Below are 13,040 nucleotides of genomic sequence, written 5' to 3'. Positions count from 1 at the left end.
TCCCTCCACGGCTTGGCGACCAACGCTGCTCCCCTCCACGGCTTGGCGGCCGACGCTGCTGGCCTCCCTGGCTTGGCGGCCACCGCTGCTCCCATCCCCAGCTTGGCGGCCAGCACTGCTGCCCTCCCTGGCTTGGCGGCCAGTGCTGCTTCCCTCCCAAGCTCGGCCGGTGCTGCTCCCCTCTCAGGAGCTGGCGGCGCAGCTCCCCTCCCAGGCGCGGTGAGATCATTTTGCCTCAATTCTATTTAGTGAGATGAAACTATTTTGTGCGTGTGCTTTTGTATGATCATCAACAATAGTTTTGCTTCATGTAATCACATGCCTCTGTGATTGGTAAAAGAAGTGCACTCCACTGTTGTACTGCTAGGCTGTTAGGTTCCTGGGAGAAGACCTTTTTTGAGAGTGAAGTAGTTCTCAGCTAGTAAACTTGTTCTGAAATTCTTGTGGAGTAATGCTTGTCATGCCAATTGTTTTATAGTATTACTTGTTGTTTATCATTTGATATGTACCAAATTACTCCTGATAGCTTGAGTTGAGGCTGGTCAGTAATGGGATAGATTGATGCCATGTACTGTTCTATCATTTGATATGTGCCAAATCTACTGTTCTATTGCATGTTTAGAGGCTGCTAATCTTACTTATTGTTACCGAATAGATCGATGAGTTTGACAAAGCCGATTGGAATACCATCAACAATAGAGCATTTTGTGAAATATGTGTTGAGGAGATAAGAGCTGGGAATAGACCTATTGGAGTTATGACTACTAGAGGGTATAAGAACATAGCTGAGAAGTTTTTGGTAACGACTGGCTTGCGTCACTCTAGAACGCAATTAAAAAACAAATGGGACTCACTTAAGGGTTTGTATAGCTTCTGGCTAAGGCTTAACAAAGACACTGGCCTTGGATGGGACAGTGCTAAAGGAACGGTGATGGCTAGTGACAGTTACTGGAAAGTGAACACGAAGGTACTAAATTTTCTATTGATGTCCATCATTTACACTGTATGTATTTTTTACAAATCTGAACCACTGTTATCTTGTAATGTTTTACAGAATCATGCAGAATGGAGGAAGCTTAAGAATGGTCCACCTGAGTGTCTGGATGAGCTTCAGATCATGTTTGATCTTACAGCAGTGGATGGCTCTTCTTCTTGTGTTCCCGGAGAAGGAATAGGAGAAGGAATTGGAGAAGGAGGTGGTGAAGAAAATAGCAGAGATGAGAGCAACTCAAAGGGCAGTAATCCACTAAAGCGATGTAGTAGCAGTAACAATGCAACTAGCCCAAAGAAGAAAGTGAAGAATCCCATGGTTAAGATAATGAAGGGCATTTGGGATACTATGCAGGCTAATAGTGATGTTGCCAATAAGGTGATGCAGGGTGAAATGAGGTTTGAGTCCATTAAGGAAGTGATGAGCTTGACGGTAGAGTGCGGAGCAACCGAAGGAAGTGTAGAGCATTTCATGGCTAGCCAACTCTTTGTAAAGGCTGAAAATCGTGATGTATTCCGCACAATAACCACAAAGGAAGGGAGGCTCAGTTGGTTGAAAATGTGGTGCAAGAAGGAAGGCTATTAGTAGTTATCTAATATTAGCTTATTCATGTAATATTTGCTTGAACTTATGTATGACAATGTCTATGTTTGGGTTCAATAATTATTGCATTATCAATGTGAAATATGTTTGACAATGCCTATGTTTGACAATATTTGTTGCATTATCAATGCTCATTATGTTTGACAATGCCTATGTTTGAATATGTTGTAGATGAACATGTATGGAAGTGATGATGAGGATGAAGCATTTGAGGTTGCACGCAATCAACTTGATGTGCTTGAACAATATGGAGCAATATTTTGCACATTTGGTATGTACTATGCCGACACTTATTTGAACAAGTCACGGAGAAGAGAATCTATTCTATCGGGTCATGACTGGGTTATGCATACCCTTAATATTCCAAAAGATTGCTATGACATGTTTAGGATGAGTAGACCACTTTTTGATACCCTTCATAATTTATTGGTGTCATCTTATGGTTTGAAGTCAAGTAGTAACATGAGCTCCATTGAAGCTTTAGGCATGTTTTTATGGACTATTGGGGCTCCTCAGTCATTTACTCAAGTGAAAAACCGATTTGAGAGGTCAAAGGAAACAATTAGTAGGAAATTCAATGAAGTGTTGGATAGTATATATCTTATGTCAATAGATGTTGTGAAACCAAGGGACCCAGAGTTTACAATGGTGCATCCAAGACTTCAAGGTTCTCGTTTTGCACCATATTTCAACAATTGCATAGGCGCAATAGATGGTACTCACATACCCGTTGTTGTGCCTGCGGCAAAATTGGTTCAACATGTGGGACGTCATGGATATTCCACTCAAAATGTGTTGGCTATATGTGACTTTGACATGAGGTTTACTTTTGTTGTTGCGGGATGGCCCGGATCGGTCCATGACATGAGGGTGTTCAATGATGCTATACAGAAATATGCCGACAAGTTCCCATTTCCTTCACATGGTAAGGACACATATTTTATTGATTTCATCTCACTTCATTTCAATATCGAAAACTATTTCTCATGTTGTACATTGTTTTTTAGGAAAATTTTATCTTGTTGACTCGGGCTATCCTAATCGAACGGGTTTTTTAGCTCCTTACAAAGGGACAAAATACCATTTACCGGAGTTTCGACAAGGCCCACGTCCTAGTGGCAAGAAGGAGGTATTCAACTATTTGCATTCATCTCTTCGCAATGTGATTGAGCGCTCATTTGGTGTTTTGAAGATGAAGTGGAGAATTTTATTGGACTTACCAAGTTATCCTATGCTAAAGCAAACAAGAATAATACATGCATGTATGACTCTTCATAACTTCATTCGAGATAGTGTTATGAGTGATGAAGATTTTGACATGTGTGATCAAGATGAAAATTATATGCCAATACCCTCTCAAGGGAGTGGTGAAAATAGTGAATTAGGAGAAGAAGAGGGAGATATGAATATCTTCCGTGATAACCTTGCTAATGCTTTGTATGCTATGAGAGAGTAGATTATTTATAGGAGGATATTGATATGGACAAAAATTAAATTTTATTTGAATGATGTATTTTGTGTAATTTAATTATGCAATTTCGTATTTTACAAATAAGCTACAAGTTCGATTGAATGAGAAACGTGTCACGAAATGGTAAACAATGTACCCAAGACAGATAAGGGCATTTCAGACTTTTGACCTGCACAAATAGCAATCCAACACATCCAGAATCCAGATTGCCAAACAGCCCTCAGCTTTTAGATCATCAGCTTTTCACAATCCAGCTTTCCACAATCCAGAATCCAAAAGCTGCTTTTCAGAATCCACAGCTGAAACAAACAGGCCCTTAGCCACAATATGTGCAAGAAACCCTAGAAGTTACTATGACATCAAGCATTACCCTCGACTGATGTGGAGTATAGCGGGAAATGAGTATTGCAGCGTGCTTTCTTTGCATTTGCGACAACCATCAAAGCATTTAGGCACTGTCGACCTATCATTTGCCTGGACGGAACGTTTCTCACTGGGAAGTATAAAGGACATATATTATCTGTAATTGGGGTCGACGGGAACAACCAAGTCCTGCCACTGGGGTTTGCCTTTGTGGAGAGTGAGAACGGAGATAGCTGGTATTGGTTCCTTGAGCGGGTGAAGCATGCTATCATTCTGGACTGGCCAGATGTTTGTTTGATTCATGATAGACATGCGGGGTTGTTGCAGGCTTTGCTGGATATGTAATATGGGAGTGTTCGATGATGTGTTACATCAAAGTGGCCCGACTTGAAGAGCGGGTGGTGCATGCGGCATATGGGTGCAAACTTTTATAAACAATTCAAAAACAAGGACTTGATGAAGCTTTTCAAGAAATTGTGCAGTCAGAACCAGCAGAGAAAGTTCAATGCCCTATGGGCAAGACTAGACGAACTAACCATGAAGCAGATAGCTAGGGTAGTAGCCACAGGTTATGAACCGATTGCTCTTGGACCTCTCTCAACAAATACTCCTCAGATAGTAAGGAGGTTAGGGTTAGCTATCAGGAACTTTTCACAATGGATACAAAATGAGCCAAAAGAAAAATGAGCTTTGATGTACGACAGTGGTGGGGCAAAGTATGGGATAATGACAACTAATCTTGCTGAAGTCTACAACTGGGTCATGCGGGGTATGAGGTTCATCCCACTTGTTGGAATTGTAGAAGATATTATGCATGGGACTTGCAGATATTTTATTGATCGCTACGCAGCTGCTACGAAGGCAATGGAAGATAACCATATGCTTTATGGATGGACGCTATGTGAGTATATGGAGAAAGCAACAAAGAAGGCACACATGTACTGCGCTAATCAAGAGGGGACTGCGGAGCACAGGTTCAATGTCCTGTGCCAGGATAAGGGTCGTTGGGGTGGAAGACGTGAGCGGTATGTGCAAGAGTGCGTGCTTAGGAGTGGCTCATGCATTTGTATGTGCCAGAAGCCACAATTGCTACACAGGCCATGTACAAACGTCATAGCTGCATGTGCGGAGCACAATATGCTTCCCAGGCAATATATTTCTAAGTACTTTATAAAGGATCAGATACTGAACATATGGAACCATGAGCTGTATGGCTACGGCATTGTTGATACATTTACAAGTAATCTAGGTCCCTCACGAATCTATGTGCCAGATTTCAAAAGGATGAAGAACGCACCGGGACGTCGACAAACTCGCCGGATTCGAAACGATATGGACGAATCCGAGGCGGGTCCAAGGGTGAAGTGATGCAGCCAGTGCAATAAAATAGGTCACACGTACAAGTATTGTTCAAAAAATATACCTGTTGTGTAGGTGGTGGCATGACTGCGGTTTAGTGTGAATGTATTTAGCGTATCTTGCTGTTATATTTGTACGGTTTTAGCCTTAGTTACCTACGTTGCATTTGGACCTTACATTTGTACTTACATGTTACAATATATTCATGTAACTTTTCATACGTGTATGTAATATGCTGTTCACGTAACTATGTGTATATTTTTATGTAACAGACTGTACATATTATTCATGTAACTTTTCATACGTGTATGTAATATGCTGTTCACGTAACTATATGTATATTTTCATGTAACAGACTGTACATATTATTCATGTATATATAGTTGCATTGTATATTTTGATTCAATATATATTCTTTTTGTCTACATGTTGTAATATATTCATGTACATTTGGTTTTAATGCAGATATGATGCACCCTCTGACCCCCGAGCTTCTTGACCCTGCAGTGGACAAGAGGCACCGCAGCTTCTTGTCTGTCGTTCACCAGACGGAGTTAGGGGTATTCCAACCACGTGGCCCTAGGGAGCTACTTACGATCGATGATAGTTGAAAGCACCAGTGTGTCGCTAATTAGGTACGTATGTGCCGATTTATTTATGTATTGCATGCCCCACATTCATGTTCTATTCCCAATGGTGCAGGTTGGCAGCATCGGGACTCCTACTGCTTAGTCGTTTGGTGGAGGTCCGAGTGACGGAGAACCCTAAGGCAGCGGCGAGACGATTCTATTTTGACCGCTCACTAATCGCTGCCCTGGTTGATTGATGGAGGCCTGAGACCCATACTTTCCACCTCCCCTGCGGCGAGATGACTCCGACGTTGCAGGAGCTGCCGTTGGAGTCATCGACATGGATGCAGACTGGATGAATGTCATGCATCAGCGGTTCTCCCCTGTTCAGCGGACTGATGATGCACCCCCCTACGTGCCTGAGTTCCTGTCGGATCCACAAGAGCCCGTGAAGAAGTGGATCCTATAGTTCCATGTACCTTCCAATTTAACTTTCCAATTACTTTACGGTTTTTCAGATATTTTACTCATCATCATTTGCATTACTTGTAGCTTGCATACATGCACCTGGAGGCCGGCTTGTACTCGGTCTCGAGGCACTTGGAGGCCTACCTGCTTTGGTTGTTTGGCTAGGTTATGTTCACTAGTGGCCAAGACCATCTGTGTCGAGGACCCTTATTCCGTACGGGAGGTGGATAGCGGATGCGGAGCCTGATGATGTCCTACAGTTGAGTTGGGCCTCTGTTGTCCTTGCTGTGACATATCGGGCATTGTGTGATGCGTGCATGAAGAAGGAGCCACTAGCCACATTTGTTGGGTGCCCACTACTGCTACAGCTGTGGTCTTACGAGCGGTTCACAATAAGCCAGCCAATTGTGGACCGCTCCCTGTACCCTGAGGAATGGTACGATGAGCCCGAGGAGGACGGGCCCACCATGGCCTCACTGTGGTGTCGACACCGGGTACGCACGTAATATTTGAATGCTTTACTTCTCACATATTTTTGTTCTAGATTCTGACTATGTTTCTCCATAGCCTCACTGGGTGCATGAGCAGGCCCATAGAGCGTACGAGCTTTTTAGGTCGCAGTTCGACTGTCTTCGTCCAGACGACGTGGTCTGGACCCCTACAACTACTTGTTCATCCAAGCCTGTGCGTCTATGGGTCTATCTCCGTTGTGTACCTGCGACAAGGAGTACTAGCTTACGAAGACGCTGTTCGTCTTCGACATCTACGTTGAGGAGTACTCACACCACCGTGTCATACGGCAATTCGGGTGCTACCAGGCTTTCCCCTTCGTCAACGTTTGCACGTTTCCTGGCCACGTCCACAGGTAACTAAAATCAAGTAAATAATTCATAGCATTCGTCTCATTGTCAGTCTATTTAACATGGTTGACTTGCAGGTATACACGAAAGGGACAACCGAGTGGCAACCTTTGGGCAGATCGCTGGGCGCCATACGTCTCAGCATGGTCCCAGGCCCTTGAGGATGTCGTGGAGGAGGCTTGTCCTCTCGATGAGCGGAGCTTCGAGGAGTACCTGCAGTGGTATGTGCCACGTACACATACATGGGTCACCTTCACCCCAGAGGATGTTCAGCACCACGTCGCGTCGACTACAGAGGCCTACCCGGGCCATTGGGACAAGGACGTTGCATTAGTGATATGTATAATTAACATCTCATTTAATTAGCATATAATCCCATAAGAACAACTATAAACTGAAATTCTCATTTATTGTTTGTTTCCACAGGTTGATATTATTTATGATATCCATAGGGACGCGACTGGACCATGAACCGCCTCAGGCAAGGGGTGCAGCTCAGTGCAGCTGATGTAGTGGAGTTTGTCAAGCGGTTTTTTGACAAGACCACGCGGGCTTTGAAGCTTACCTCTTGCTGGTCCACCGCAGATGTCGCAGGGGCTCCTCCCAGGTCGAGTGGGGTCCACACAGAGTCATCCAGGAGGTCTGATGTGCAACGTCGTCCACCGGGGTTGGCACCCACACGGCTACCTGGACCACGACCTACATGCCCGGTCACAATAGGTACGGATATTTCATACGCACGGCATTTATAGATATTCGTTTGTTACTGATGCATTAATTTCAAATAAATATTAGGTGCACCTACACACGTCTCGACGTTGCCACCTAGACCGAGCTCAGTGCTGACACCCTCACCTCTTGCAGGCCACTCAGGTAATGGGCGATACTAAATTGCTGTATTCAATATATTCAATAGTATATCTAATATTGTCCGTAGGTTACTACGGAGATGAGGCCAGACCGTCTTCAGCTACACCTCGACCGGTCCCACCACCACCGTTCGCCTCCTACTAGGAAACGCATGCCTGACCATCTACTGCTGCACCTGCATACCATACAAGTACAATATTGCATTTTATACAAATACTTTCATTTGCACATTTTCCGTATCTAATAAATTCATCTGTTCGTAGGCCCCTCCAGTCAGTACACATGGACGTCGCCGGAACCTTCGCAGTCGTCATACCCGAGTCAGGAGGATGAGCTTGGGCCAGACCCCCCCCCCCCCCCCCCGTTCGACCTCGTGAGGGACTTCTTCGGAGGCACACCGACTACGACGTCTTCCCACAGTCCTAGCTGCCCAGTGCTCCACTTCGGACACAGCACACCCAGGAGGAGGTCTCAACACCTTTGATCCCTACTAGGCCTACTAGGCAGGTTGGTCCAGCCGACGCCCTGACCTACTCTAGGGGGCACATGAGGGCCAACCAGTGGTAGTGGCACTGGGACTATGATGGTGGGAACAGCCGACGTCAGCGGGGGAGACAGTAGTAGGATTATACATTTACTTTTGTAACTTACATATGCATCTTCGATTCACGAACTATTCTTACATATTCGGATGTGTCTACTCTCTATGGTCTACTTACCATGCATAACTGCATTTCTTATTCCATTGTGACCACACGCTAGTTGCATTTTTTAATCCGACGTGACCACACGCTACTTTCTATTGTCCTCGGCTTTGTATGAACCGTTGATGATAGACCTAGAAAAGTATTTCTTACAAAGCTACTTATACACGAAGTGACCACTCGAAACCTCTGTCGGGAGTCTAGCTTTAGACACGAAGTGACCACACGACTCAACTTTAACCATTAAATGACAACATCTCTGTCCTGGCGTAATCTGTAGACATGAAGTGACCGCACAACTCAACTTTAACCATGAAATGACAACACCTTTGTCCTTGCACGGGCTGTAGACAAGAAGTGACCACACGGGAGAGCTTTAACCATAAATTAAATGACAACACATGTATCTTGACACATGGAATCTCTGCCCAGCATCAATGCCACAACTTTTCCATTCTTCAAGAGGGAATCCAATGCTCCAGCCCCCTGCCAAGCCCATACATCCACTCCATGCACCTACCCTCTGCCACCATAAATAACCTCACCTTCATGCATGGATACACCACTCATTTCTCAGTTCTCTCAACTGCAATGTCTTCATCAGCTCCACCAAGCCCACCCAAGAAACATTGGGGGATTTTCATCCCCCAGGGGGTCGAACCACCGATGTGCTTCTGTGGCGACTATTGTAGGCTTCGCGAGTCCCAGGCCATCTCCCTCCTACACCTATGGCCTACGCTTTTTCATGTGTGCCAACTACCAATATGACAAGCCTCAACATAGACCGTATGAGTACCCACCGGTATAGCGACAAAGATCAGCCACATCTTTCCCGATTTCACGCACTGTTTTACTAATCTCTCATCTTGTTTTATTTGTCCAGTCTCCTCCACCTATCTGTGACTTCATTGAATGGCTCGACATTGAGCAAAATGAAGACCAGAAGCGGTGGGTCGATATGACCATGTGGTGGAGGAGGGAAGCTTACGCAAGCCGGGAGTACGAGCAACAGTAAGAGGAAATACAGCTAAAGCCGCAGGAAGAAGAGCGCATGAGGAATGCAATGCAGGACCATACCGTGGCTCAGGCCCGCGAAGCTGAGAGGGCAAGGAAGCGGGAGAGGACCCATCGCACTAAGGCGGCAGGTCCTGATGCCATGTGAAAGGGCAAATATCCTAGGTGCACTCAGTAGAGAGCATCTAATGTAACCTGGCATGTTTTCACTCCCTAGGGCATGTTATGATTAGGAGCGGTGCACTATTAGGTAGGTCTTTATGCGTACCGTACATACCACTATTTTTTGTCGTCGTGTCTTTGTGGTTAGAGTCTCATGTAATATTTTCCACCGTATGTCCCATGTAATGTTTGTCGCCATTTGCCACGTAATATGCTGCGAGTGCTTCACATCTATAATTTATTCATAAAATTTGATTTTGCATCCTCCCAATAATACATAAACTAGTCCAAAAATATCGACAAATTTACAACCATCCATATTTTCTAAAATATCAAAACTCTATTATGCCGTATTGGCAACTTTTTTACCATTTTGATCCAAAATTTGCAACATATTAATTTCAAATATTTTCACCGAACGAATATGCACTATTTTTAATATTGAAAAATACAAACGTAAAATAAAAAAACAAACCATACCTGGGCCTACCCGCTTTTTGGGAGGGCGGTTAGCACCTACCCACCCTTTGAGAGGGCGGTTAGCCCAACCCGCCCTTTTAGAGGGCGGTAAGGGGTCTCCTGCCACCGTGGGCATCCTTACCACCTTCTGAAAGGGCTGGACGATAGACGTCTATTTTTGCAAATCTTACCGCGAGGAGTCTATTTATTTAAATTTTTAATAGAAAATATATATAAAAAAATTCGGGTTCTATATCCCAAAAAAACTCGCCCTGAAGATGAGGTGGGCTCCCCGACTATTTGTGTTGGTTCAATTCTTTGGTTATTTCCTATCCAACTTCGTGTGCACGCCCAGGTATGTTCATGTGTGTTCTTGTAAGAGCCATGCCCACAAGTTCGCTTGTGTAATCCTGGGGTGATCCAACATGTGAGTCCTCATATTACTAGTGTTTGTGTCATTTATCCTTATTGTGTTTTCCATTTTTTAATCATGCTAAATGATCGATCTAATTCAAAAGTATTTTGTTTGATTCATTATTTTTTCATACAACATAGGTACTTGTACTTAATCGAGTCAACTAAAATTAAAAAAAATGTTAAATGAAATTGATTGAAAACTTTCTCTCAAGGGAAAAGTCCATTTTCCTCTTGTGAACGTTTTCAGCACTCCGAACTACTTCCTCTGACCCAGTATATAGGGCGTATTACTATTTTCGCAAAGACCAACGCAGGCTTATAGGAGGACGTCTTGGACTCATTTACCCCTCATAAACTCACGCTGGATTTAATCCCGCCCGCAACACAAGATATTATGCCCTAACCAAGATACTTTACACTACCGACTGGCCAGAATATGAAACATCATTCTTCCCCATGTGGCATCAGGTGTAGGCACCCACTATGCCACTCACGAACTGTGTTGTAAGCAAAAAGCAGTTAAAATGCCGGGTTTTAGGTACCTTTCGACCATGTTCCGAACCTTCCCACACCACGCAAAGATGGAAAGAAAGAGAAAGCAAAGCAGCCACGACGCCCCGATCACCCCCCCCCCCCCCTTTGTTCCCCAAAGCCAGGACTGACCCATCCCGATGTGCTTGCTGCTCGATCGTCGGTTTTGGATGCCAGGCACGGTGGTGCGCCGCGCACAACCGCAACTGAGGCCACCATGCGCCTCAACCAATCACCAGCGCCAAGTGCGCCTTACAGTATGGACGCGGAGTACCGTGACCATCACACCATAAATACGCGAGTGGCCAGTGTCTCTTCCTGCTTAGCTACCGATCAGGACGGCGTGCTCCGTGCTCTGTTTCGGTAGTGGCTGAGCCAGATATGAGCACCTCGTCCGCTACGAGCTTTGCTGTTCTTGCTCTCCTCTGTTTGCTTCTTCCTTGCCATGCGAAGCTCTCGACCAAGTTCTACGCCAAGTCGTGCCCCAACGTAGCCGCCATCGTGCGGTCGATGATGGCGCATGCCGTTGCCAAGGAGCCGCGGATGGGCGCGTCCATCATCCGGCTCTTCTTCCACGACTGCTTCGTCAATGTCGGTCACGTACAGTAGCCATGTTAGGCTTGCCTAGCTTTCGCCTTTCTTGGCCTTGATGAGCTCAGAGTGCGCTGACATGTGTATGCGTATGTGTGCACAGGGGTGCGATGCGTCCATCCTTCTGGATGACACGAAGACGTTCACCGGCGAGAAGAACGCCGGCGCGAACGTCAACTCCGTCCGCGGTTACGAGGTGATCGACGCCATCAAGGTGCAGGTTGAAGCGGCCTGCAAGGGCACCGTGTCGTGCGCTGACATCGTCGCTCTGGCATCTCGAGACGCCGTAAACTTGGTCAGTCCTTCTAGTGATAATAGTGAACACGTACAGTCTAATGACCAGCTCACATTTCCTCTTAACGCTGATCTGCATGCGCCGCAGCTCGGAGGCCCGACGTGGAACGTGCACCTCGGCCGGAAGGACTCGCGCACGGCAAGCCAGAGCGCCGCCAACGCCAACCTCCCTGGTCCGGGCTCCAGCGCCACGTCCCTTGTCTCCGCGTTCGCGGCCAAGGGGCTCTCGCCGCGCGACATGACGGCGCTCTCCGGCGCGCACACCGTGGGGCGCGCGCGCTGCGTCTTCTTCCGCGGCCGCATCTACACCGAGCCTAACATCAACACCACCTTCGCGGCGGCGCGGCGGCGGACGTGCCCGCAGGGCGGCGGGGACGGCAACCTCGCGCCGTTCGACGACCAGACGCCGGACGCGTTCGACAACGCCTACTACAGGAACCTGGTGGCGCAGCGCGGGCTGCTGCACTCCGACCAGGAGCTCTTCAACGGCGGGCCGCAGGACGCGCTGGTGAGGAAGTACAGCGGCAATGCCGGCATGTTCGCCACTGACTTCGCCAAGGCGATGGTGAAGATGGGTGGCCTTGCGCCGGCTGCTGGGACGCCGACGGAGATCAGGTTGAACTGCAGGAAAGTTAACTAAGAATGGCTATACTTGAAGTTTTATTTGTGGCTAAGAGCCTAAATTTAATTACAAGTGTTCTTTTGTGATCTTTTATGCCTTCATTTGTTCTGCCCTGATAAATAATCAGGCTGCTGCAATTAGTTTTGTGCTTGCTCGGCAAAATCACAGAGCAGGTCGTATCGGATGCAAGAATTTTGTAAGGAAAAAGATTCTATAATTGTGTTGTCGAAGATTAGTTCCCGACAAGTGTTTGTAAATTGACTGGATACCTTCGAGAGTAGGGATTAATCACGAAGAGAGATAAAATAATGTATACAGGTTCGGGTTTCTGATTGGAGTAATACCCTACGTCCTGTGGGGCTGTTACTGTCTTGTATTGATGATCCCGAGTATAAGCAAGGTGGCTAAGACTATTAGAAGGAGTTGATTGGATCTAATCTATCATAGGGCTCAAGTCGTCGAGTAACTCCTCTATTGTTGCTTTCCGTGTTGCTCGTAATTCCTTGTTCTTGTCTAGTTGTGGTTGTTCCTTCGTGTGTTTCGTCCTCTGTCCCTCCTAGCCTTTCCGCCTTATATAGAGGTGAGGTATCGACTCCTATTCAGCCATAGTCGATAGAGAGTTGTCTTTCTTGACGTCCAAGTAAATATACCTGTTTTGTATAAAGATCGTATTGGTTTGGGTAACCAATCTA

At 46.0% G+C, this 13,040-nt stretch overlaps 2 protein-coding genes across 2 annotated transcripts; both read left to right on the top strand.

The window, feature by feature from the left end:
- The first annotated feature begins 1,912 nt into the window (after positions 1–1,912).
- Positions 1,913–3,050, top strand: LOC133927692 (protein ALP1-like). The gene is made up of 2 exons (XM_062374120.1): positions 1,913–2,519; positions 2,602–3,050. Exons 1-2 carry the CDS (start codon positions 1,940–1,942, stop codon positions 3,048–3,050), a joined length of 1,029 nt encoding a protein of 342 aa, XP_062230104.1. The 5' UTR covers positions 1,913–1,939.
- Positions 3,051–11,173: 8,123 nt separating this feature from the next.
- Positions 11,174–12,795, top strand: LOC133926859 (peroxidase P7-like). The gene is made up of 3 exons (XM_062372997.1): positions 11,174–11,432; positions 11,536–11,727; positions 11,815–12,795. Exons 1-3 carry the CDS (start codon positions 11,223–11,225, stop codon positions 12,364–12,366), a joined length of 954 nt encoding a protein of 317 aa, XP_062228981.1. The 5' UTR covers positions 11,174–11,222; the 3' UTR covers positions 12,367–12,795.
- Positions 12,796–13,040: the final 245 nt, after the last annotated feature.

The sequence above is a fragment of the Phragmites australis genome, chromosome 8 (genome assembly GCF_958298935.1).
Source record: "Phragmites australis chromosome 8, lpPhrAust1.1, whole genome shotgun sequence".
NCBI lineage: Eukaryota > Viridiplantae > Streptophyta > Magnoliopsida > Poales > Poaceae > Phragmites > Phragmites australis.
Note: the sequence above shows the minus strand (reverse complement) of the source record. Positions and strands in the feature narration are given on the sequence as shown.

Excerpts from the sequence above, each read along its gene's own strand:
- LOC133927692 (XM_062374120.1), top strand. The coding sequence starts at position 1,940 with ATGCATACCCTTAATATTCCAAAAGATTGCTATGACATGTTTAGGATG. Across the intron at positions 2,520-2,601 it reads GTTCCCATTTCCTTCACATG|GAAAATTTTATCTTGTTGAC; the intron begins GTAAGGACACAT and ends ATTGTTTTTTAG.
- LOC133926859 (XM_062372997.1), top strand. The coding sequence starts at position 11,223 with ATGAGCACCTCGTCCGCTACGAGCTTTGCTGTTCTTGCTCTCCTCTGT. Across the intron at positions 11,433-11,535 it reads TCCACGACTGCTTCGTCAAT|GGGTGCGATGCGTCCATCCT; the intron begins GTCGGTCACGTA and ends ATGTGTGCACAG. Across the intron at positions 11,728-11,814 it reads CTCGAGACGCCGTAAACTTG|CTCGGAGGCCCGACGTGGAA; the intron begins GTCAGTCCTTCT and ends CATGCGCCGCAG.